The following is a 26760-nucleotide window of genomic DNA, read 5'->3' as shown; positions in this document are numbered from 1 at the left end:
CTCTCTGGCCTCCTCTCGTAGTTCCACTGGTTGCAGCCACTTCTCTCATGCCAGTTTGGGGCACAGGAGCTCTCTGGAGCGCTCCAGAGTGCGTGGGCAGGGGCGGCATCCCCTGTGGCAGCATGCAGCATCCCTGCCAGCTGCAGAAGGAGCCCTGGGGACGGCTCCTCCACAGGTGGCCTCCTGGGAACCCACTGTCCTCCCCTTCTGCCCTGCAGACAAGCAGGAGGCAGCATAAGGCTTCACATGCAGCAGGGCTGGGAAACAGGAGCAGCGCTCACGGTGCCAAGGCTTTATAAAACAGATGGTAAAGAATCATTGCAAAAGGACTTTGCAGAAGTATTTATATATGCTAGGAGACTTAGTGAATATAACTCATTGAGAAACTGAACTAAGACAGAAAGTAGCACGTGCGTGATGTGTTTATCAGCTCATCATTCTCCCGCTAGGGCTTCTGTTTGAGCAGTCCATAAAATTTATTGCAACTGCTGACAAAACTGCTCTTCGTACTGCTCCCCTGAGGAGCTCTAAAGGTGAGGTGGGTACAATTCAAATGATGTCCATCTGCTTGTTTCCTAGTCTTGTCTTGGGTCACATTCCTGCTGCAGACTACTGCCTAGCGATCTCCAAAGCCCATAATTTAAGATGACGAAACCTACAGATACCTTTAAATGTTATTTCAAAGTTCATCTAACTTGTAAGTGATATCCAGTATTAGAACAAACTTTGTAGTATCTGCCCAAACCTTATTTAGAGCTGTAGCGACAGAGTGGAAAATCTGCTGGCTTCTGTGCCTTCCCAGAAGTTCAGAACTCGCAGCTAGCTCGCTGTGTTACCAAAGCTTATGTATGCCTTTGCTTTCCTTTATTCTCCCCATTTCAACGATTGTCATAATCATTTCATCTCTTGTTATGCAATTGGAATGTTGCTACACATTTATTAGCAAACTTACTGTCAAACTAGTAGTAATGCTCTAATTTACACTTCCCAAAGCATGGAAATTCCCCTGTAAGGCTCCCTTCTTTTCACTCCTCCACTTATCCCGAGGTGCTTGTGCAGTGAAAAGTATTGCAGGAGGCTGAGATGTGTGAATGGTAAGTGCTGTGCACGTTGCAACACCTGGACGTGATCAGACTTGCTAAGGATGATGTACAAGACTTCAGCCTGAGTTTTCTGCATTTGTGCTGGCATTTGGCCAAAGCCTTTCCCCCTGTAGCTCCTCAGGGTTGTCTGGTGGATCTCAGAGCATCCCCCAGCCCAAGGTAGAGCTGCTGATGCCTTCCCCGAAGCCCCTCTGGTAGCACCAGTGCTCCTGCTTGGCAGGCTGCGATCTGCATCCAGGTGTTTCCTAGTCCTGCCTGCAAATGAGTGTTTGGGATCACTAGCAGCTCACACCAGAAGCACGTTAAGCGTTGCATCATCCAGGGACCTATTTGAGAGCCTTTCTTTCACGAGTGCTTAATTTTATTTAACCTAACCACAGAAATTAAGTCCAAAGGACACTTAAAATGTAACGCTTCCTTCCTTTCATACGCTGTCAGTTCAAAGGCATAACATCTCTTAAGGATCTTAATCCAGTGGATATTAATGTATTAGGGATCCAGTGATGTTGTCTGTCTTGTCACCACGGAGTTGATGATGGTTAAATGGGTTCGTGATTTGAATAGCGTTGAAAGATTGGTGAGTCATGACTGCAGCCCTGGCGCTGCCCTGGTCCTTGCCATAGAAGCGCCCTCTCAAGCTGTCTGCTCAGGGGCTGGCAGCTCTGTACAGCACTCGCCATGTGGCCCTTGTATATGTAATAGTACGTGCTAAAAGCCCTGTCAGGGCCCTTCTGTTGCCATGTCGTAGCAGTACTTTTTCTTTCTCATGCAATCAGAATGTCTTCTCTGTTTATGATCTACAAAATGTGTTCTTTGAAGACAGAATAAGCTTTCACCGCAGCTTGTGTCAAAGCTTCTAGTAGTGTTATCTTCAGCATGTCATATTTTGGTCAAAATGATTATTCTCTTATTGATCTGACAATACAGTTTTTATTTTAGGGATTTGAAACAGGAAGAAAAAAGCTGCTGAACAAATTCTGTGCTTCCAAATATTAGGCAAATTTTTAAAACGATGAAGTAAGTGCTATATTGTGTTATGAAAAAAAACATCTATCTCTGCAGACGATGTACAAGCACATATTTCATTCAGAATTTTACGAGTTAGGTGCTGGGGATCATTGAGGAGTTTTACATGTGTAAAAACGAAGCGCAGAAGAACTGACTGCTGTGTATTGCTGTAACACCCCCAGAACATGGCTAACGCCCAATTACTGCGTGCTTAGACTTGGATGGTAATTACAATTGAGCTGTAAAATATTTTGACAGTTTCCAACTGTTGTGTGGTTATTAGCCAGCCATCATATGGGACTGAAGCGCAGTGATTTGATTTGTTTTCTATAAAGATCTGCTTAAATGCAGACTTCAAAAATAAACACAACGCATAAAGTGTTAATCAAAAGCAGCATTTAATTATTAGCAGCTTTTGTTGACTTCTGCAGGAGAGAATCCCTGTTTTCTGGAGATCCTGATTTCTTAAATGAGACTTGCCATACCTTTATGCTTCAGCTTTTCATTTACAAGCTTTTACTTGTTGAGTGCTAAAAGCATAACCACACCAAATTTAATTTGTAGCATGGAAATGATGTGTGTATTTTTCAAGAGGATAGATTTGCCAGTGTTCAAGCTAGAAAAGCTCATGTTAATTATGTATTATAAATCAAAAAGGATATTTTCTTTTAGCATGCATTTCTCCTTTTAGCTGCGCAAGTCCTAGCAATTAGTAAACTTGGAGAGTGTAAGAATTCCTGGAAAAATACAGGTTAAGCCAAGTGGCACTTGAATCACTGCTACTTTTACATGTATTTTTATTTTGAAATGAAACTAATAAAGCAAACAAATTCAAAGTGCATGCAAATTAAGCTCCAAATTGTGCCAGTCTCGTTATGTTCATTAAGCTATTGAATCCTTGAGTAGCGGCTGTTATTCCGTGGAGGCTATTCACAGAATAAGGTGCTATTCAGTGAGGTAAAGATGGCTATCTGCCTTCACACTGCTTCAATAATGCTTGTTCCTTTTGGCAACTAAAACAAGAATATTCACATATTCACACCTGCCATTCCTTCATTTTTCATCCATTTTGTAATAATATTTTTTGGTTTCATGTGGTTTTAATGGAAGGTATGAAGGAAGCATTCTGTTTTGTGGTGCAGAAGAATTTTTCATGTGCCATCATCTTGACTTCTGTGTAAAAAAGTGAAAAAAGAAGAAAGGAAAAAAGAAAAGCTAAATTGCCAAGCTGTGACATCTCTGCAGTGACTGAAAGCCATAGCCCACTGATTCAGCTGCCAGTGGATGTATTCTTTGCCCAAATACCTGATTTCACCAAACTGCAATCAGGCGAGGCGGTAGCTTACTGACTGCTGTCCTGGGTTTGACCTGAGCTATAATCCTGTGGGTGAAATAGTCTTTCTAATGCACGCTAGGTTTTAAAGTGTTTTTGTGACTCACTGCAGGAATGTTGTGAATGGGAGAGAGCCTTCCTCCTCAGAGAGGAGAAGTCAGTATGGCAGGGTTGTGCTTCTCCAGCAGCCTGCCTCTTGGGCAGCTGGAAGGGAACCCAACGCCGTCCTCTGCACAAGTGCTCCCTGGGAGCAGAGGCTGCTCTAGAGACCTTTGAACTTCATGCGTTCAAGTCACTCTAGCTGAGATGCACTGTGAAGGTAGGACTGAAACACATCTTAGGGTTGCTCCGTCCTTTTGCTTGGCCAACAGCAAGCTCAGCTTTACGAAAGGAAAGATTTGTTCAGCTTGTTGTTAACAGCCCTCCAGTAGTAATGCATCCATGGCTTTCCAAGGTAGTCTGTGCAAGTGCCTCATTATAGTGTCTTACAGATTGCTCCTCCTAACATCTGACCTGTTGCAATTAGAGCCTGTAAATTCCTTCTGGTAAACACTGACATGGGGGACAAAGGGCTTACTTTCTTCTCCAGACTCTTGCATGCTTGAAGACTTACTACGTTCCTCTCCTGTATCACTTTTTTTCTTTAGAATAAATGAAGTAAATTTGCTCCAGCTTTCTTCAAAGGCTTTTTTTTTTCCTAATCTTTCTTTGGGCTCATCTTCCTTATACCGTGTCACTGAGAACTTAACAGAAAATTTCAGCTGCGGCTTTATTGATGCTGAAGTGGAGTGGGAGAGGCAGTACATGTCTTGCAAGCTTTATTCCTGTCTGTACATCTCAGCATGATGTTTGTCTTTTTCACAACAACCTGATGTTATTGACTTATGTTCAGCTTGAATACACTGTTTCCCCCACATCCTTTTGTGAAGAGCTGTTACCTAACCAGTTCTTCCTCATCCTGCATTTATGTAAATGATTGCTCCTTCCTATGTTGTACTTGTGCCTATTGAATTTCATCTTGTTTTTTTCAGACCTATTCTCCTTTGTATATGCTCAGAGTTCTTTTAGTGTGTTTGAAGTCCATCCCAGCTTCATGCCTAGTTTGTCATCCATCTTTTTAATTCAAACTCTTAGCACTGAGCCCAGGAAATATTCTTGCAGAATCCCTTTTAATGCCTAATTCCAAAAGTCATTTCAAACTAGACTCACATATAGGTTTCCAGTCTGTGTTGTTCCTGTGCTGTGCAAGTCTCATAAAGGCCGCTATGAGAACATCCTGAGTGACAGTAAAAAAAGCTTACCTACAACCATAGTGCTGTCCCTGCTGCTGCTCCTCTCCTGCTCGCCTGCTCCAGAAGGAAATTGGGCTGGTTGTCACCATTTGCTGATGACAAATTGATGTTCATTCCTCGTTTCCTTTTTAACTTTCACTTGCTAACAAGCAACTGTTTGTTCCACCTTTTTTTCATTAGTTTGTTTGCTCTCTTTGAATTCTTTTTTTTTAATGCTTTTAAAGACTGGAAGGGAACATCATATTTTCAGACTCGTCTGGTTTCTCACCCATCTTCTTCAGGTTTTCAGATTGCTGATTGATTTCAGATGCCGGTTCAGATCGGCTCTTCCAGCACCTTAAGATTACATTAAACATGTCCAGCCGATCTGAAGGCTTCTGCCTTATCTAAATTGTTTCCACACTGGGCTGAAACCTGACCTTTTTGTGGCTCATATTAGCAATGCTAGTCTCCAACTTCCAGCTGACTTGTAGAATAAGGGCTGATGAAGAAAAAAGGAAGGCATTGGGCATTTCAGATGGCTCTGTATCATCTCTGTGTAGCTCCTTCTTACCACTGAGTGGTGAAGCAACATTTTAATTAACGTCTTGTTATTGTTTGTATGGAGTGGGCTGCTGATGCAGGAGTTTAGCAAGGCTAAAACTGATCTGTTACTATTAGGCTCCCATTCATTTCTAGCTATCCTAAGGAGCTAATAGCCATGTTCATGTCTTGTCTAAGCTCGTGGACATCTGATGCAAGATGGTACAAGGTGCTCATTTTATTCCCACCCTCAGTGAAGAAGCATTGCCCAGACTTTGGATGCACCACACGTGTCAGTGTCATCAAAACCAAACTTAAAAATACTGAGTGCTCCAAGTCCCCCCTCACGGGTCGTTCTCTGTTAGTGCAACACCTGTGCAGATCTGGCACGTGTTGCGCTCTCAAGCAGTTGAAACAAAGATTTCTCGTAGGCAGAGACTAACGCTGCCATAAATCTACCTATGGCTCTGCGTTTGTACAGATGATGCAGTAGATTTACAAAATAGGTATCTGTAATTTTCTGTGGAGCAATGTCTCTGCAATGATACAACACCAGAAGATTGCCTGAAAAAACAATGTCTTGAAATGTTTTGAAGAGTGGGAGAATGAATTGCATTTGTTTAATGGCTCCCGTTTAAAGAAAAAGACAGCAGAAATTCCTGCAAAAGCAGCAAGAGTTCACTGTTTTTAGGAAGAATTGGCAGTGACTATCATTTTTAGCTTGCCTTGTGCTTTCTTTTAGAAGAAATTTTCGTGACCTTTTCTGACAAGCTCTAACACTTCCATTGTTCGCTGCAGGCCTTTGAAATGTGGCAGAGATAGCCTTGGGCCCAGGGAGGTGCGTTTTGCTAGTTCAGTTCCCATTTAACAAAGTTAAAAGCTTTGAAAATTGCTATTCCTCATCTGTGGTTTGAGTTGCTTAATTCTGGCAAGCTGCCCAAACCCCTGAACCTTCCCATCGTGGCCGAGTGCCAGGGACTGTGAACCAGCAGCATCCTGGCGGCTCTGCTGGCTCTCAGCGCACGCTGCAAGGGAGCAGAGCAGTGGGGAAAGGGAGGTGGGCACAGGGAAACTGCCCTTTTCCACGGGGCAGAGAAATGGGGCCCTGTCCCTGCACATGAGCTCTTCACAATGTTACGCTGCGCATGAGTGTAAGCAGCAGAGAAAGCTCAGCATTTGCTTCTTAGTGCAATGAATTATATGCCTTTTCCTGCGTTTGTTTTAACTGAAAATACTTTGTTCAAGACAAAGATTATGCAACCTCAGGGGAGAGAAAGCAGCTCATCCTTTTATAAGACTTGAAGCTGAGGAGGAACTCTCTTGGACATTTTTTTTCTTGGCCATGCTGACCATCAGGTAAAATGACTTGCACACAAGTTACGAAGTCCATTATGTTGTCTCAGATCAGTTTCTTCTTTACCAACTCATTAACATAATCGTCTCCTTGCCCTTAGTGAATAAATTTTGGGCTTCTCAACTTGGTGAGCAAGCTACCCTCCCTTCCTATGTGATGCTGCTGCAGTCTGCAGGGAGCATCCACAACACGAGGTGGTCATCGATGGTTATTCAGCTTCAGATAAATTGTCTGTCTTGTTCTTAATGAGTTCCCACCAGCAGACAGGCTCTGTATGCTGTTGCCCAAGTGAGGAAATGGTCCGGTAGTTGGTGTGTTGTGGCTTGTGGTTCTGAAGGTTTAGAATTCAGTTCCTGAATACTTGCCTTTCTTTCATCCTTTTAATCCCCAGCAATAAAAACTGAACCAAAACAAAACCCTAATGTTAAAGATCACACTAAGAAAAGTCATTCCTAGGCAAAGTAAAAGCTGAAAGAGGGTTACCAGATAATTAGAAAAATTACAAAATACGTAGCAAGTATGAATTGCCAGATTGAAGGTAGCCTGTTACTGTAATGTCTCCCATTTTTGTGTGCTCTGTGGCTGTGGTTTGTACACGGGTACAGATTTCAGTTGTATGACTGCATTTCATGACTTTCTGCTGGCCCACCTCCACAGTTAGTACCTGGGCCAAAATAACCAGACCAGAAGAAGCAGCTGTCTGTGGGGCTGCCACATAGTTCTCTGTGCAAGTTGGAAGGGGTGTGAAGGAGGGCAACTGCTTCATTGTGCAGGTGTTACTTGTCTAGGGTACTGTGCATGTGTACACCAGGTTCATGCTTGGTAGCATCTTTGAGTTCTTAACGATAGCTGATTCACTTTGCTGGCTCAGGCAAATTATTTAATTCAGGCTGCTTCCATATGCTTCCAAAATACCAATTGTGAGCCTCTATTGTGTCAATAAATTCATTTACTCATTGTGCAGCGCCCTAATACTGTATGATGGCTATCCTGCTGGGGATCACAGGGAAGCCAGAATCCTACGTTTGATACAGGATTTGTATCATACTTCTTAAATGAAGCTTAGTGCCATGTGCTGTAAATGAACAACGATAAGAAGTAATGAGCAACAACTTTTGACCTTGAGCAGTGGTGGCTAGGGATCGTGTGAGAAGAAACTGACAGTGATGATTAGAATCAAAAATGCCATCATAATGTTTGTTTGTGGGGTTGGACAAGTAAAAAGTTGTGTTGATCAAACTAACCCAAGCATGAGGGACAGGCTGGGACCAGAAGTGATGGCATGTTGAAGGATAGCCATTATTTGTATGATTCAGCCATGAACAGCGCAGACTGTGCAAGTTTAGAAGGAAGAATGACAAACAGTAGGGAGCTGGGGCTGTGAAGGAGAAGGAATACAGTAGTGAGGTCTTGGGCTGGCTGTGCTTCATGGTGACATGCAGTACCTTCACTGGTTCTCCCGTGGGTCCAAAGTATTCAGGTAAATGCAATGTAAATCAGCTTTTGGCTGAATCGTCTGCCTCCGGCTGAAAACACTGTTGTCTACAAAATTGTAATTGTTCCATATCCTGGCGTTTTAGGGAGCTGTGCTTTTTGCTGCCTTTCTTTTCTTGTCCCAAGTAGAGTTTGGAAAAGCTCTTTCCAGCCTCACAGCCACCAAAATATGTAAGAAACCCTTAGGGTGAACTAGTTCCAGCTCCCAGATAGGCAGCAGACTTGAGGCTTGTCCCAAGGATTTCACCTTCCTTCCTACCTGGCAAAACTTACAAAAGGTTTTAAAAGCTTTTAAGATAGAAGTTTATATTTTGTTGTATATCCGCAATAGCTGTGGGCGCAATCAGAAGAATGAGGAAGGCATAGTTTAGGGTGAGGATTGATGGAAAACAGAACTAACATTTCTTTCTGGGAGACGTGCATGCACCGTCCTCATCAGAGGAAAAGAGCAATGCCGCTTGAATTCTGTGTGTCACTGAAGCCCTCATAATGTTATGGTGACTTGATACTTAAAAGCAAATAGCTGGACAAAGAATAACTAAATGAAGAATGACTCTGTAGAGCTGGGTCATGAAGGTATTCTTCCATCTTTGGAATAAAACAGAAAGCAATTTTATTCTGTCTGTGCAGACTTCCATCTCCTATTTCTGTCCTGTTAGGAGATAAAAACTGGCTTTTGACTTAAGCCTGGACTGTTCCACAGAGTGGAATAAACAAAACTGAGAGCACCAGTTTTTGCACAGACTTTTCCAATAGCATGAACTCTATTAAATGAACCATATCCAATTTTAGAATACTCCTGGGCTTGGCAGTTCCTGTGGGTAGAGCTCCATGTTGTCTGAAAAATAAAATTCTAGAATATCACCCTCATGATACGTGATAAATGATCTGTTTGACTGACATGTGATTGACTTTGGTCTGTGGCACCCGCTGACATTTTTCAGACCATGTCTCAGTTCAGCTGAGTTTCTGAACCTTTTTCTGTGTCCAGCTATATGTCCCACCTAGCTGTGGGTTCCGTTCATTTACCTTATCTTGCATTTTAATGGTTTCACAACGCTCAGCGAGCTGGTTGGCACCGCAGCTTTGATAGGGATGAGGGAAAATCCCTTTTGCTTTCCTCAGTCAAATAAGTCAGGGACTGTTGCCTGTACTTGCTCCTCGAGGAGCACAACTTGTTTGCTGGTTCCTTGCAGGTCTTCCTCGCTCTGACTTTTAGCCCTATCTCAATATTGGCCTCCCTCCTCCTGCAGATAATTACCTTTCCTCTGTAGGGAGCAGTGTGCATTAATACAAAACCCAAACCGCACAAGCCTTCCACCCAGACTCCCACAGCTCCTACATCCTGTCCCCTCGCTCCTCTCCGGGGCTGCTCTTGGCCCCTTTCCGTTCCAGCACTTGCTCTGTGGCCCTACTTTCCTGTCACCGTTTCCCACTGTGAGTTTTTTTTTTAACCAGCAGCACACCTGGTGCTACAGCAGAACAGTTATTTAAATAGTTGGAGACGTAGAAATGCAACCTAATATCTAAAGCTATGGATCCTCTTGTTAATGGTCCGGTGGGATAGTCTCCCAAGGGGAAAAACACATACCATATGCGGCATATTAATTAAGCTACCAGAACATGTAAAAGGGGAATCAAGTACAGAGGCTTCAGGGCTTCTGCTGACAACAAAACACAAGGTGGGTGAAGCTGGGGCCGGCTGCATGGGCAGATCCAGCCACGCGGTGCTGCAGTCGGCTCGGCACCCGCCGCGCCGCTAACGCCCATCTGGGTAGTGACCACTGTGCAGGGGATGGTAAGCGCTGCTCAGCGAGGATCCAGGTGTCTGCTGCAGGCGCTCCTGCTTTGTTAGCGGTGTCTCCAAACCAGTTCTTGGGGGCTGAGGGTTTGAACGTAAAAAACCAAGCGGGGACTGCCTGAAGTTCAGAACAGTTGTGTAGTCGGCATTTAAAAGAATTGTGCAAGGAGGAGCTAACTGAGTTAGTTCATTTGATCAGTTCCCACCGTTCTGAAAGATAAAGGCTAGGAATGAGCGCTCGGTGGTATTTGTATTTGTTCTGAACTTGGAACTAATCTGTGCTACCTGCAGGTTTCGAAAGACAATATTTTCCATAATGATTTCACCAAAAGGAAAACCCTAAAACTAAATTTTCTTAACCCTTCTAAAGCGGTGTCAGATGCTGGTGCAGTTTTGCCATTATTCACCCTTGTGTCTTGGGCTGAAAGCTTTTATCATAGATTAAATAACAAAAGCTTTCACTCAGGTGCTGAATGAGAGCATACTATTATCATAATATTAACTTCACCTTTATCTGAAGAACTCGCAGTGCTAAATCTGGAGAGAAAGCAGGATATAATTTCTGCTTTATCAGCTAGAGAAGGGAAAACTAAATTGCATTGTGCACACGCTGAAATCTCGCACCTTCTGAATAAAGCACTTTTAGAAAATCTAAAGTCAATGGAAGCACAACTTTGGGAAAAAAAAAGTCCAACTTTAAATTTTCAGGGGATTGTCGTCTGGATTTAATAAATAGATAATTTTTAAATAAATTGTTAAATTCAGCAGAATGTATTGATGTAACGGCTTCGTACGTCCTTTTGTAAAAGCTGGCTTTGCAATCGGGCACGTTTTCAGTTTCAGCTGTGTAATTAAGGTGTTAGAATGGCGAGGTTGCCTAAGGCCACTTCAGAGTTAACTAAAAAGCGTTCGGATGGAGACGTGAACAGTGCACGTTTCTGTGGAGAGCTTCAGCAACAAGTGTGAGGACTTTCTAACTGACGTGTAATCGGCTTGCTGAGTAGCGCCGCGTGGTTTGACAGAAGTAGCTCTGTACTTAGAAAATTATTTTCTTCCGAGGGTATTATTTCCATATGTATAATTTTGATATCCAGTCTGTTTCAAATAACGTGTTACCTTAAATTCAGGAGTGATGACTTTTTTTGTGCAAGTTTGGAAGAAGGAGAAGGCCCTGATCTTTGTCACGTCACTCCGAATCTGGAGTAACTGTCTGGAGGATCCGAAGTGTGTTTGTTACTCTGGTTAAAATCTGAGGTGTGGAGAAGGCTCATCAGGGATTGCTGCTGCTTCTTCTTCCCTACGTTGTGTCTCCCTGCTAAGATGTTAATTCAGCGTAGTGAGAGATATTTATCTCAGCATTAGATCTGTGCGTGCTGATTTGAATCACTGACAGGACTGACAAAGCACTTTCTGACCAAGTTGTACACGTACGTATACAACAGCAAAGTACATGTTTTGCACTTTCTGAAGGAGTTGGCAGTGCATGTATCTGATGGTGGAGTAGCAGTGTTTATAAAACAACTTTTCAGGGCTGACTGTCAAAGACAATGAAAAATTGCTTTCCTGATTCTGTAAATTCTTTTCCCCAGAAGCAGTGAAACCGTAAATCAGTGTCGCTGGCAGCTAATTGCTGAGCACTGACATGCTTCAGTCAAGTGGGGGCATCATTGGTCTTTCACAACTAGGTAATATGGCCAGAATCGCTCTATTTTATAAAATATTGCTCTATTTTAATCCTAATTTGGGAACACTGGCTATAAGGTGTGCAAGTAGCATATTTGTGTATACGTGCTTTTAACTGTATTCTGTTGGAAAAATAAGGTGGTCAGATTTTCCTCTCTGTTTCAGACTTTGGATTTGTGTCAGGCAAATAATTCTGTTCAATTACATCTCAGAAGCTTTGCGAGTGACAGTATTTTTTGTAGTGAAATGAGGGCATGTTTCTTGAAAGCATCAGCTACAATTACTGGGTTCTCCACTGAATTCTGTGGTGAATGCCAAACACTTGAAATAAAATTGTTTTTGTATTTTATTCCATCGTAATTCTTCTGTTGTGTGTACAGAAATGTTACTCCAAGTGTCAAAATACTTTTTTGGGGAACTATTAACCTGTTAGCTGACGGGACTTGTGAAAAACCACCTCTGATACGATGCAGTCGGAGCTTCTTTTCCCATATTGAAACCCACACATCTGTAAGGTGAAGCTGCCTGGTGGTGGCTGTAAATCCTTGGATGGAGCCCCGCCGCCCAGCAGGATGCAGCAGATTGGACCCTGTGCCACCATAGCTCAGGATCCCATCACGATCCGTGTATCGGCGTCCCTGGGAGCCGAGGGCAGCCACGGGGGATAATAACTTGCAGTTGGTGTCTTTTGCAAGTTGCAGTCATTGTAAACTGACAGCTGTGTGGGACATCACCTCACATCAAAGGAGGCTGATCATCCGGTTAGGCCAATTAATGTTAATTCTCATCTTCCATTAAATTCTTTTCTCTTTTTTCTTTCTTTTTTTTTTTTTTTTTTTACAGTCGAGCCCAATACCAAGTCCCGTTCTGGGGAGGAAGCCAAATGCGAGTCAGTCCCTGCTCGTGTGGTGCAAAGAAGTTACAAAAAACTATAGGGGAGTGAAAATCACCAATTTTACAACATCGTGGAGAAACGGGCTCTCCTTCTGTGCAATACTGCATCACTTTAGACCGGATCTCATGTAAGTTGTGTGCTTTCTACCCGCATAAGCTGACTCTCCTAGAAATACACAACATATAAGTTTGCATAAAAAACAAGTCCCGATTCATTTCAGGTGCTGATCTGTTTTGTCCATTCCTTTCTAAAAGAGAAATCATCCTTTCTACGAAAGCAGATTGAGGAATGCTCCAACTTGCCGACCTCTCTGCTCTCCCCTGTTGCCCAAACAACTGTTTCTCCCCTCGACGCAATTTGTTTTTTCTTCTCCCTAATCTTACACAAAGAACTGACTTCAAGATGATTATGAAAATTGTGCCAGTGTTGAAATGAGATGAGAGAAATAAGCCTGTAGCTCTTTGTACTCTGACAAGGAGAGATTACCTCCTGGTAAATTTGGTTGTCAAGGCCAGCCTTCAGCCCCTGCCTTAACTTCTTTTTGAGATGGAAAGCTCCAGGCAATGAAATGTGTCATCGGGGCTTGTTTGTTTATTTATTTATTTATCCCTTTAATTTTCCACGCTATTAGTTTTGTTGATTGAATTGCTGTGAAATTGCTAGTTACTGTATGATATTATTGCGTGTCAAATTTTTTAGATTCGGTTTGTTTTTAAAACTGCTGCTTTTATCAAATACTGTACATACCCACTGTGCCATTTTCCCCCTCAGTGACTACAAGTCCCTGAATCCTCAAGATATTAAAGAGAACAACAAAAAGGTAAGAACTGCCAGGAAGAAAAAAAAGAGACGTAGCTTCAATTTTGGCTTCGCTGCAGGTTTTTATTAATTTTGGGAAAGTGAGGTTGTTTTGTAAGGTCGGAACTGCAGCTCACAGAAGGTATTCAGCCTCCTGTGGCTCAAATCGGATGCATTATTGACTCCAGTTTGCCATGGTCTTTAACATTCACCACAAGTGCAAGGCTGGCATTAGGGTTTAATATTTCTGCGGCCTACATTAACTGCAAAACGAGAGAGAAGGGCTGGGCAGCATTTTGTGAGAATTTCTTTTATTTTTTCCAATCGCACACATAATTAAAAAAAAAAAAAAGAAAAGGAACTGTTCTCAAATTGTGCTATGTGAGACTCCTCTTTCTTTTAATAGGGCTCCATGTATCAGGCACGGTCAGTGTTGCTTTTGTGGTGAATTTTGTATTTTTAAAGCTGGAATTTCACACCTACCTTGAGTCTGTACAGCTGAGAGAGATGACAGGTGCAGAAACTGTGCTTTTCTGCGACACGGAAAGTTTAGGTGGAGAAGTGTTGGGGCAACACTTGGCAAACAGACCCAACTATTTACAGAGTGCTTGCAGCATTGTGCACCGCGCCGTATACCTCCGTGGTGCAGAGGTGGGAAATATTTATCTGGAGGAAGCAGCAACTTATTTGGGGAATCTCCAGAAGGTCTTTATTTCTGCTCCTGATTTTAGATATGTTGCAAACGTAGGGATTTTCACATGCCTGAGTTTGGCCCTAAGGACATGTAGAAATGATAATTTTCATGTGAGTCACTGATAATAAAATCATTCCTGAAGATTGTCTGATAATTGTTTTTAAGTGGCTTTCTTCTCAGCGCTGTGACTTCACTTGTATCCTGCTTTAAAAATACTGGCTTACGCAGGGAGGAAGGTTTGATATATTTTGAGTAAATTAATGAAGTTCAACACTATATAGAAAGTGTAACTAAAGATTTTAGATTGTAGATATGTGGAATTTCTGAAAGAGCTTTGTTGAAGTTCACTTGTATTTAGGATAATTATATTTTACTGCGTCTGAACTCTTACCCATTAGCCAGGAAGTTACATGTTAAAACAGTGGTTAAGTGTTCCAGATAATGAAATATCCCTGAACTGCTCTTATCTAATGAGTGATTTGCCCGATGATATTCTCCCCATAATAATACGGGGTCTTGTGATGACCCGAGTGGATTACCCGGGACATCACAGCGTTGTCTGTGACCGTGTGGTTTTGTACTTCGAGTTTTGTTGGTTGTACGGGCTAATTAAGCTGGATTATAACAAAAGAAAGAGTAGATTGTTCATTAAAAACGTTAGCAGTGCGATCAGTCATCTTTTCTTTATGAAACTGTGATGGCAAATGGGGAACTCTGTAGCCCGTCTCTCTAGCAGGATCTCGTTCCAGTCCTGAAGGAGCTCTGATTGTTGTTATTGTGCAGTTTTTCCTTTCATCACTCTGCAGCCCTCTGCCTGACAGCTACATCGAGTATCTCGGTTGCTTCCTGCAGATTTATTTCCTGGTCTCACGCAGTTCTGCCCGATAACCCCACGTGCCCTCGGTGGGAGTGAACGCGGTGCTGCCAACAATGGCTGCCTGTAAATTCCATGCAGATATGGAGCACGTGTGACAGCGATTCCTCCTCACCAATTAAAATAACATCTGTGGGTGAATAGGACAATTTTCTTTGTCTGAAGCATCTCTTTTTTTTCCCCTCCCAGGAAAGGAGCTAAGAGGTGGCTGTGACCATAAATTAAATGTTAACCTGTAAGAGTATATCTTGTGAAAGTGTGTGACCTTGTTTGTGTTGAGAAAAAAAAAAAAAGAAGAGAGAGGAAATCTTAAGAAAGAACTTATATAGTGTAATGGCTGTGCATAATTACACGTTGATTCTAAAAAGCCCGTCACTGGGGTTTCTTTATAATGCACACAAGTCATTTGCCAAAGTGGTGCTGCCAGAGATGCTGAATCAAAAAGGGCATTTACCTGAGACATCTGATCCGGGCCAGGATGTCAGTGTGTTACGTAATTGGGAAGTGGCTGGGAAGTGCCTGGGTGCTCCCGCTGATGGATCGCGACTGACGGCTGTCAGTCCGCTGCGCAGGAAATTAAAAACGCTTCGTCAAGAAGCACTAAATAGGTTCAGTGTCCCGAGTGTACCGCTATGTATCTCTCTTAAAAACAAAAAAAAACATGTATTTTTGGTGCATTGTGCTCATTGCAAATTCCGATTTCAGGAACAAAAGAGAAACCAGGGCTACCTCTGACAAAATTAAAATCGTTGCTATACAGTGAATGATATGTTTGTAGCTGGTCATGGTTCTACTTTAGTCTCCGATGTACTGAACTATGACCTTCCCAATTACGTTATCCAACTTCTGAATTTTATTTCATTTTACCATTTCCATTTGACCCTTAGGAAATCACAATGAACAGCACTTTACAGTTACAGCACACTGGTAGTGTGGTCTCTTCTCAAGGGCAGGAACGTTTCACATTGCTGATAACTTGTTGTGCACTTGGAAAATGCAAGCTGCTGAACAGCACAAGGCTGAGACTTAACGGGGCTGAATGGATGGGACATGGAGTACGGTCCTAATAATGAACTCCTGCTTTTAATTACTTTATTTCTTGAAGAAGATTGTTTCATTTGAAGGAATGCTGTTTGGAAATGGCAATATATATTCTAAATATTTGATTGGCACATCCAGTTTCAGGAAGCGTTTGATGGTGTTTTTTCCAGTTTTTGACCAGTTTTGTTTCTATCTGATTCCTCAATGCAGTGATCATCTTCACAAAATGTACCATTTCACAAGGAAAGAATCATTTTAGAATATATGTTTAAACAGGAAAAGGTAAAGTTACAGGGTTAGCGCTGAGTTTAAAGTGGCAATACCTCCTCACCTTTAAGCTGGCAGCCGTATTTTATAACAGGTGCTCATGCTCACATCCACAGTTTGATTCCACAAAATGGTAGGCACACATTTAATGGTGTGTGTGGGAGTTGCTAGTTGGCCTCAGTAGGATCAGGCAGGAACGTGGCTAAACATGCGTGTAAACATTTGCAAAATCAGGGCTTAAGTATGCCTCTGTTTAACAGAGTATAATTTGACTTGGGAAATGCTTTCTCATGCTCTGTTGATGCCGTGTTACAAACTAGTTACCAACCAGTTAGAAACACTGGGCATTTGTCAACACACTGGAAAGTCGAGAAGCTCCCGGGTTCCTAACCGTGGAGGAGAAGCCATCACACATGGCCACGGACACGTGCAGCGTCTGACTGCTATTTATAGCACTAATGGCTGTAAAGCATTTGCATGCCGATCTAGATATCTAGTGCACTTCAAAAGCAGCTGAGCGAGAATGTGCATTGTCCAGACTGGCAAGGAGAGGGATGGGAAAGAAGCGTCTGGCATTGTGGAGTTAGGGTTAACCCCAAGTATCCCAGAGGAGCCAAGCTGCCCGTAGGTGTGATTTGCAGCTCCACCAAGGGGAGCGGTCCTTTCCAGTTGCATCTTCTGCTGCATTGTCACCATTTTGAGCAGGTGCCTTTTCTAACAGCTCTGAAACACTGTCCCCTCCTACACATTGCATACCCTGGGAAATATGCCTGGGATTTAGTTTTATTGGCACATAAATTACAAAGTAGGAGTATAAAAGAGTTCAGGTCAAGTCATGTCTGTGAGCTTTTGCTGCTGTGGACTGCTAACCCAAACCTAGGTCCTTTCATTCCTGAAATGCTAACTCCCACTGTCCTCAGGGAGGGGCAGCAGGTTATTTATGGCACTCCATCAGCTCTCACCCACTTAGTGAGTTGAGCAGCAAACCCTGGTGCTGCATCCATTCTGCAGGCTGGCGTGGATGACTTGCTCCACTTCCCAAGGCAGCCTGCTGCAGGCGAGCATCTGTCCATCCGTCCTTCTGTGCTCTTAGGCTGCCCACCTGCAGACCCATCTTTTTTCTGTTCTGCTCTGTCTGAAGCTTCCTATCAGCAAATACAATGTCTGTGTTTTGCACGGCTGCTCCTCCTATATCTAAGCATAGCGCCTCTCTTACAAATGGCATGGCCATCTCTCGTAGTGAACCTTCCCATGAAGCAATTCCTCGCCAAAGATCAGCAATGAACATTGGCTGCCATGAAAGGTAGTGTTCTGAAAACCAAGAGGACATGAAATTGCACTTATTTTCCCTCCTCTTTCTTTTCTCAGCCTTCCAAAACTAAGGAAATGGAGGAAATTCTGTATTACCAGAGCAGAGCTGAAGTCAGCCGTATGCGTTACCTTTTCCTTGCAAAAGGACAGGTTCCGTTCCGTGTCTTAAATTTAGCACCTGTTCTGTTAGAAATGCTGCTGGAGCAGCTGTTGGCATTTTGGAGCCCTGCAGAAGAGGATGGGCAGGAGCTGCGGGGCCACTGGGGAGGAGGAGCTGGGCTTCGCTAACAGGAGGCCTTCTGCAGTGTGTAGACACAGCAGTGTCTTCCAGGGTTAATCCAGGGTAGTAATAATTAATTGTAAATTGAGAAACGGCTTTAACTCTTCAAAACTAGAAAAACCTGATGCACCAAGCCCACTCAGAACTGAAGGAACACGGTGTGGCCTCACAAACCAGAAGGCTTTCACTCTTCAGCTTCTGCAAAGGAAAGGAAAGCATGAATGAAGTACACTCTTTTTTATAAATTTATGCTGAATTTATAACAGAGGTTTTAGAGTGCATTTGTTTGCTGGGTGATTGTGATTTCTGTCCCGTATCACGCAATCTGTGGTGGTGTTCTTTTTGGCTATCTGCACGTACATTGTTTTTCATCAACACAAATCATGGCAATTACTCGGCCAATAGAAGGGAGAAGGTTGATCACCAGCGATAAAACCCAAGATGGATTAGTGTCATGTTTCTTCTATCTTTACTCCTTATCTTAAAAAGCCATCCTTTGTTGCTTTTTTTCCGTTCCAACTCTCACACTTTTTTTCATTTGCTTGTTTCCCACTGCTTTAGTGAGAACCAGTGAAGGTGCCGTGGGAGACTTTCCTAACGCAAACACACGGGGTTTTACACTGCAGTTTCATGAACATCTTTTTACTAACGAAAGCGGCATTAGTTTGAGTAACGAGATTTATTATGGTATAGGAGCATGCTAGGAATATTCAGAACAATGCTGTCTGAGTGTCTTTGCAAGTCATATTCCCTTGATTTGCATTACCATGAAGATACCCCGGGAGATATCTAGAATCCATCAGGAAAGGTTGATGAGTTCAGATGGGACCGTGCAATGAAAAATAGTAAATACCAGCCCACTGCAGTGAAGCCAAAAGAATAAGTAGTAATAGAGGCGAGTCCACACTACTCCTGTAACATTGTAATATGTTTGTTTGCTTGAAATGTTATGACATGTAAGAAAGTGCTGTATTATAATCTCTGTTTTGCCTCTTTTTAAAGGCGTACGATGGGTTTGCCAGCTTAGGAATATCACGATTGCTGGAGCCTTCTGACATGGTTCTGTTAGCAATCCCTGACAAGCTGACTGTGATGACCTATCTCTATCAAATACGGGCGCATTTCTGCGGCCAGGAATTGAATGTGGTTCAAATAGAGGAGAACAGCAGTAAAAGCACATACAAAGTGGGTAACTATGAAACGGACACCAACAGCTCCGTGGACCAGGAGAAGTTCTACGCAGAGCTGAGCGACCTGAAGCGGCAGCCTGAGCTGCAGGCGCCGGACGGCAGCCTGGCAGACTTTGCTTCTCAGGATGACTCTGTGTTTGTGAACGACAGCGGGGTCGGGGAATCCGAAAGCGAGCATCAGACTCCTGATGACCACTTAAGCCCGAGCACAGCTTCCCCTTCCTCTCGCAGAACTCGAAGTGACACGGACCCACAAAAGTCCCAGCAGAGCTCTGGAAGGACTTCTGCCTCTGAAGAAGTTGGGAAGTGCAGCAGTACGGATACAACACAAGCACAGCCCGTGGTGGGAAAGAAGAAATTGCTGAAAGCTGACACTTTAGACTTAAGTGACTTGGCACATGTCAGTGATCAGAAAGAGGATGCGTCTCCCACGGTTGCATATGAAGATAACGACAAAAAAAGACACCAGAGTTCAGACTACACCCCTGGTTTCTCAGAGCAGGGAAAGCTGGGACATACGGGATCCCCAGAGAGTGTGAGAGAAGATCCTGGATCACGTGGCATGAAGCCGAGTTTATCTCCTACTTCCAACCTTGGATACTTTTATAATAAGGATGTGGATCTTGCAAAGAAACCATGTGCTTCTCCGAGGCAAGCTGAATCTGATTCTGACAGTGATGCCAGAATGGCTTCAAATCATGCAGATCCAGCTGCAAAGACAGCCCAGGTAAGAGACTGCAACTTTCTGTGTGCCTGTGAGTCAGCACAGGGATTCTGTTTGAGTTGTTCCTCTGTGGTTAGGTGGGTAGTATATGCTGTCGTTATTTGGCAGGAGGTGTTTTGACAAGTACATGGTGCTGAAGGAGAGCCATTCGTTGAAAAATGAATTTATAGGACTTGTCCTATCCACTGAGAGTGGCAACACCTTTCTTCGAAATATTGCATGGTATAGCATAAACTCAAAAAAAAATAGACTTATCCATTCGTTGAGCCTTATTCACAAAATGTCAGTTTCTAATGACTTAAAATATCCAAACATATTTCCAAATCTTATCTGAGAAACCACACGGCCTTGTGAACATAGCCTGTGATGGTGAGGTAGAAACTCCAGAATATTAAATTATGCTGTTCACTGAATGGCCTCAGGCGTGTTTCTTAACCACAATATCATTTTCCTTTCTATAAAGATAAAAAGTATATGCCCACCTACCTTGCAGATTTATTGTGAGGATGAAAGTTGAATATTATACAAATGCTGAGCATTATCAGTAAATAGCATCATCGCAGAAATATGTAAAAAATTTTATCAGCCCTGTTTACAAAAATCCCAATTTTACCCCATGAAGAACTTTCTTTGGTTTTAGCTTGGTTTGGCTTTGTGCCATTGGTTGTGATAAGAGAAGAATACAGCCAGTCTCTTGGCATTGTAGATTGCTTCGAACATTTTTATGTTTTTTCCCAAGTAAGCACCATGATGATTCATTTTTATTGCAAGAGGAGCAGCCCATGGATGGGTGATAGTGGCTAAATATTACTTGCTGAGCCAGCTAATTTCTTTCCTTTAATCAGCGGGGTCTCGTGACACTTGCTTTCTTCAGCCTTGAGTACGAGATGAGAAAGGAGCAATGTGACCCACACGGGGCACAGAGCTGTGCAGCAGGGAGGGACAGGCTCTGTGCTGAGATTTTCATGTGCAAGGTTGTAGGACAAGATGGCTTTAGAGTCTTTTCTCTGTTATCAGCCTTCTGTGTATCTGTACATCGTAACGAAATCTCAGATGTCTTAAACTTGAACGCTCACTCGGTTGTTGATTAGTCTCAACTGTTTCAATTTCCATGGAGTCGGAGGAGGAGCACAACCCGCACCGTCTCTTCCAACTCCAGCCCATGTAAAGATACACATTTTCCCAGAATCTTCCCTGTTGAGCTTGACTGAGAAGTCGGCACTTGGGAGTTTGGATTTATGGGAGCTCATTTTGCCCATGCAGAAGTCCTCCTTCCATTGCTTCTGCTCTGCAGTGTCAGCAGTTGCATGTATGAGGAAAGGACTTCCGTTAAATGTGAAGTAGAAACAGACTTTTTTGCAGGTTGTTTTACCTTGTACCCAGCCTCTTTGTGATCAGTTTAAGTTAGAAATGAACGATACCCGTGTAAGTAGCCAACGAAGCATTATATTTGCATACATATTAAAGTAAATAAGTAAACACATAGCACATTTAACATGGTTAACTTCCATGAAGCCAATTATTTTTGTTTCCACAGTTGCAGTTTAAAGGCATTAAATGTTGATAGAAATTACGTTTTAAGGGGAAGGGAGAGAAGTCTATTTACATTATAAAGGCCCGTGAGTTTTGTTTTCATTTTACATTTTGATTATCGTTACTTTTCATTTCTGCAGAGTGCTCTGTCGCCTCGTGAAGCTATAATCCATGTGACTCCTGATCTTTGTTATATAGGAAGGCTCCTGGCTACTAACTGCTGTATAAATGTTAAGTACCCTGAGGCTACCCTGCTGTTAATTATATTTCTTTATTTTTAAGCAACGAATGTTGTCAAGACAGGAAGAACTTAAAGAACGAGCAAGAGTTCTGCTTGAGCAAGCAAGAAGAGATGCAGCTTTAAAGGCAGGGAATAAGCAACTAACCAATACGATCATCCCAGCCCGCAATAAGCAGCTGAATGATGTAAGAAACATTGGCCAGCGTGGCAGTTTACACAGTTAAAATTTCCTGTGCACGTTTATGTTTTTGTGGGGAACGTGTTTGCAGAATCTTTCTCTTCCGCCCCGCGCGTCCTGGTGCTCCGATGAGTCGCGCGCCCGCAGCTCGCTTTAGCAGCCTGTTTATCCTGCTGCTGCAGCCGGCAGCCTGGTGCCTTAGACTGCGCTGGAAGGAGAGGTCTGGGAGCACCTTCTTTGATTGGCACTGCAGCTTCTAATGGGACGGAAAAAACAAAAGTTACTTGTTAAATGATAGTGGAGTAATTTATGCTATTTTTGATTACTTCTCTTTTTTCACTTAATGTAAATGCGTTTCCCGAGCCTGTGATGTCAACTTGCTGCTTCATAAGTGTTAGCGCAGTGAATGAGGCTGCTTGTGACAGTCTTGTAAAAGAGTTGATGGAACAATTCCTTTTTATCACGAAAGTTGATTATGCTGGTGAGGTGGGAAAGTGGAGCTGGGGAATGAGCTCCAGTGTCGAAGCAGCTATGGTTGCACCTCTGTTGGCCTCAGTGGTGACCTGGAAGGATGCGTACTCTCTGGAGATGAAAGCCAATTAATTTTTATGCAAACCTTCGCAATGTGGGTTTTGTGATTCTAACTATTGTGTATTAGAGACTCTACTGGCAACTAAGAATGTAAATGTAACTGAAAAATAATGATACAGAGAAAGGCTTGAGTTTTTACTGCTTTGCATCTTTGAGAGGCTGGTCCTGAGGGACAGATTCAGCTTCTTATATGAATGGGATCTCACAATCAGAAAATGAAGACAATGATTTACATGTCTTATTTCAGTCTCAGCTATCTTGGGTCCATGCTGGACTTTTTTTTCCTCCGATAACTCCCCTGCAAACCGCAAATATTTTTCTTCTCTTTTTTTCTTCAAAATATATTCACGTATGCATACACACCTTACTTGTTTAATGATAGTATAATGATACATAAAAATGTCACAACTGTTTCGTATTTGACTTTTTTCCTAGATGAGTATAGTTTAGTATAAATCTCATATTGGATTTATTTACTTTTTTTTTATTTAAACAGTTTTTCATATACCAGACAGTGTTAGAGGAGGGGTGCTATCGGTGACTACTCAAGGAGAAATAACTGTAGTAAAAGCTGCCCAACATTTTCTGATTGCTTTCGCAGTTTTTATAACTTTGCTAGTATTTAATTGTTTGAGCTGAAATTTTCCATGACAGCTCTCTGCCTCGGGGTAATTTTTTTGTTTTTTTTGAACTTCAAAAAAAAAAAGCAACCTATTCAACTGCTGCTCTGAATTAGGTTGGGTGGAGCATTGCTTTATCCATGTTAAAAATGTCTTATGGGAAAAAGGTTCCATTCCCTTGAAAAGTCTGTTCAAAACAATTGAAGTTGGGTTAATAGCACGAGATCATTAGAGAGCCTTGAAATTCAGGGAAGTTTGTAAGTGTCAGTAGAAATTGTCTATATGGACACAGCACAGCCTGAATGCCTTTTACCGTTGCTCTCCTTGTGACCAGGGTCCATTCTGATGCAGATCATAGCATTGGAAAGCAAAACTTTCTCTCTTAGGCTCAAAGTCCTCCTGCTGATGAAATCCAAATGGGAAGAAAAGGAGCCACTGCACTGGCATGCAGAGGAGAGATGCCCCAGGTAGATGGCAAGGAGGTAGATGGCAATGTGAACACAGACAGAAATGAAGACTGTGTCTAGGCTGTGAAAACCAGCTGAATGATAAGAGGTAGGGACAAACCTTTCAGGTAGAGTCAGCCTTGTGTAGTGCGGGCATCTGGATTAGCCACAGGGCCTTACTTCATTTGTTAGAGAAGTTGCAAAACAAATTAGATGGAAGCCTGCAGAAAAGAGAGTCTGTCCTTCAGGCAGCCCTGTAGAGTCTTGCTGACTTTGTAATGTCGGGGATGTACCTCAAACTCAACGTATTCAAGCTGGCAGAGTCCTCAATTTCTGATTTCCAAACCAAGATTATCAGGGATTGACTTCTGGAAGTTTTGAATGCAGCTAGCTGTAGCCAAGTCAAGGAGAACCAGTTTGAAGTATGCAGATAAAGACCTTATAAAGTAACAACCAGTGTGTGAGGATGAGCAGCTAATGTAAATTCAATATATTCTAATTTTTGGCTTCTTGACTTAGAAAGCTCGGTGTTCTGATGGATTTCACTGGGAAAGGTGTATTTGAAAGGGATTGTCTTCAGTGCATATTGGTATAATATTCATATCTGATATATTGTATAAAAGTGATACGATGTATGTGTCCATACGTGTATATGTTCCAGATGAGGGTGGATGTATGCATTAACATGTTTAGATTGTAAGATACTCTTTTTGTTCTTGAACAGAATTGGAGATGTTTACTGCAGGCCATTGCTTATGTGCTTCTTGGAAAATTGTACAGAATATTCAGTATTTCAGGGTCATTGAGATTAATGATAAGAACCTTTACTCAGGCGTCTCTTTCTCAGTGCACTTCAGCAGAGTTGTGAGTGTCAGTGTGCAAGGTGTGCGCAGTAACAGGCAGTGTGTTAGCCACATGACACTTCTGGTAATGAGAGCAGACATTTTGTTGCAGGAGTTGGGTTAGAGTAATTTTCGAGATAACTTTGAGAGGGTTTCAAGAGAAAATGATTTCGAACTGGAAGACCTGATTTTAAATAAAAAAACTTTAGAGTCCAGGGACAGTACTTTCAAACATTATTCTTCATGTTTGCAGTTGCATCTTTTTTGTTATCTTCATTTAAAGAGCTTTAGGCAGCCTGGCCTTTGGAAGTCAGACCCCCCAGCTAAGCTGCAGAGTTACTAGGTACTTTTGAACATCTTGTCTCATGGGCTTTGCTGTACTACCTTACATTTGCAATATGAGTACTGTTAATTGCCGTTTTCTAAGTAAACAAGTGAGAGCAATATACAGTGCATGGGGTTGTGTTCCTGCTAGAGGTGAACAAGAGGGAGGAAATTTCCAAGTCATAAGTACAGCCTTCCTGGTATGTGCCTGCCTGACGTGCTGTGGTAAAAGTCTTGGTCTTCTCATGTTTGTGCTCCAGGGTTAGGCCCATATCAGTGTTCTAGTGGGCTTTACTTTTTTATTCCTTTTAGCTCAGACATTAGTGGCATTTTTGGAGCAGAAGTTTAAGGTATTGAATTTGCTCATATGCCTGTCAACTCACTCCCATTTTCCTCAGAATCACGTACCATCCCGCTCTGCTCTGTGCTGTTGTGGCCTCACCTCGAGCACTGTGTAAAGTTTTGAGCATCACAGTATAAGAGAAGGGCTGTCCCTTCAGGCTGCCCTGCAGAGTCAAAATCTCTTGCTAACTTTGTAATGTTGGGGACGTATCTCAAACTCAACATATTCAAGTTGGCAGAGTTCTCAATTCCTGATTTCCAAATCAAGGTTATCAGGAACTGATTTCTGGATGTTTTGAATGCCTGTGGCTCTTAACCATTGGGTCTGGGTTTGGGTGGTGCTGTGTGGAGCCTGGGATTGGGGTCAGTGATCCTTGTGCGTCCCTTCCAAATCAGGATGGTATGAGATTCTGTAATTCAATGATTTCTCATTGTATCCCAAGCTATACTCTTTTCCCTTTCTTTCCTTTCTCTCTTACTATTTCAGCTGTCTCTCCTGTCCATTCAACTGCCTTTCCTCTGCTTTTTACCTTTCCTTTCTTAATACCTGCTTTCTTTATTCTTTCTTGCCTTAGATATATTCCCTCAGTGCTTTCTGCCCCATAATCTCCCATCCTACCTTTAGTCCACTTGATTTAGTCCTGTCATTCTCTACTTGCTTCCTCTATTTGTAGCATATTAGCTCCTTTTCTCCCATTTTTTCACTCCTTGCAGCATGGGAGAAGTTTTTCCTCTGTTAGATCTGCTCCCTTAGTGCTTCTCAGGAACCCTTGAATCTGAAAACTGTATGCGTTCTGGCCTGTATGGAGGTATGTAAACCAGTAGGCAGATATTTGAAGTCAAAGAAAAGACTACGTTGGTCAGAAATTGCTTGAAAGCATGTTCATGTGTTGAGAGGATCATAGGTATGTCCTTAAAAGTGATGCAGCCTTTTGGAGACTGGAAGAGTTAACTGAAGAGCTGTACGAACAGACTAACAGACTTACCGATCCCCTTACAGATGCCATTTCCCTGGTAGATCTACAAACAGCTCAGCCTTTCTTGTTGCTTTCTTGATGTAGGTGTACATGCAGTGACTCTTCTAGGGATGCCTTTGTCATTTACAATCTGGTACAGCAGCTGTAGTCACTTAGCTTTTAACCAGGAGAGCATTTTTATTAGCTTAGTCACTTTTATTTAACTCCTCTCTTCTCATGATGCCCTACACAGTGCAAGGATGAGCATAACTGGTCCCACCAGATGCTCTAAAGCACAAACTTGTGGTGATGGTTGCTAACAGCAGGGGCTTGCTTGGGATGAGGTGCTGGAAAGGTGAGGAGGCTGGAGCCGGTCTGTGCTACCTACCTGGTGAATTGGCAGCCAGAGGGGACCAAGACAAATGGGATGTACTGAGGAGGTGCAGGGCTTAAAGGTCTTTGCAGAGGGGTGTCTTCACTTCTGGAATGTGGAGTGGAATCCATAGAGGCTGAATCTCAGCACAGCTGCACTGTCAGCAAATATCTGTGAAGGCCAGTGGCAAAACATTTGTCTTATTCTCTTTTAGTGACTGGTCCACGTAAAGAATGGAAATGTACTGCAGCTGTCGTTTACTCTGTAAACTCAAATGGCTATGGTTGTGGAGTCAGTATGATTACAGAGAATGGAATTAGGAGTGAAGAAATCCACAGGCAACTTTAATTAACCTCCTTTGTGTATATGCATTATGATGCAGTCTTTAATTATGTGATCACATACTATTTTCCCCAAAGCATTTGTGTCTCATTTAGCTCAGAGGATTGAGGTGATGGAGCAGGCTGTTTGTCCAGAGGACCTCCGTCCCTTTGGTAGGAAGGTGTGCAGCAAGCAAAGCAGGGATTGCAAGGAGCAAGAGGATGAGGTCACGGCTTGAAAGAGTTAAATGTAAGGTTGCCCTTGCCCTCAGAATTCCTGATCAGTGCTACTGAGTGTTCTGAACCAAACTTCCTCCAAGCAGTCGTTAA

General features: G+C 42.7%; 1 protein-coding gene across 9 annotated transcripts in view; it reads left to right on the top strand.

The window, feature by feature from the left end:
• The window catches only part of EHBP1 (EH domain binding protein 1), a 196851-nt gene that overhangs the window by 113131 nt on the left and 56960 nt on the right, over window positions 1–26760 (top strand). For all 9 annotated transcript variants that reach the window (XM_021392958.1, XM_021392953.1, XM_021392959.1 and 6 more), the window contains 4 exons: window positions 12434–12612; window positions 13257–13305; window positions 18753–19667; window positions 21480–21623. In XM_021392958.1, the coding sequence (XP_021248633.1) occupies window positions 12434–12612; window positions 13257–13305; window positions 18753–19667; window positions 21480–21623 (1287 nt within the window). The remainder of the gene's footprint in view (window positions 1–12433; window positions 12613–13256; window positions 13306–18752; window positions 19668–21479; window positions 21624–26760) is intronic.

Source organism: Numida meleagris, chromosome 3 (genome assembly GCF_002078875.1).
Source record: "Numida meleagris isolate 19003 breed g44 Domestic line chromosome 3, NumMel1.0, whole genome shotgun sequence".
NCBI lineage: Eukaryota > Metazoa > Chordata > Aves > Galliformes > Numididae > Numida > Numida meleagris.
Note: the sequence above shows the minus strand (reverse complement) of the source record. Positions and strands in the feature narration are given on the sequence as shown.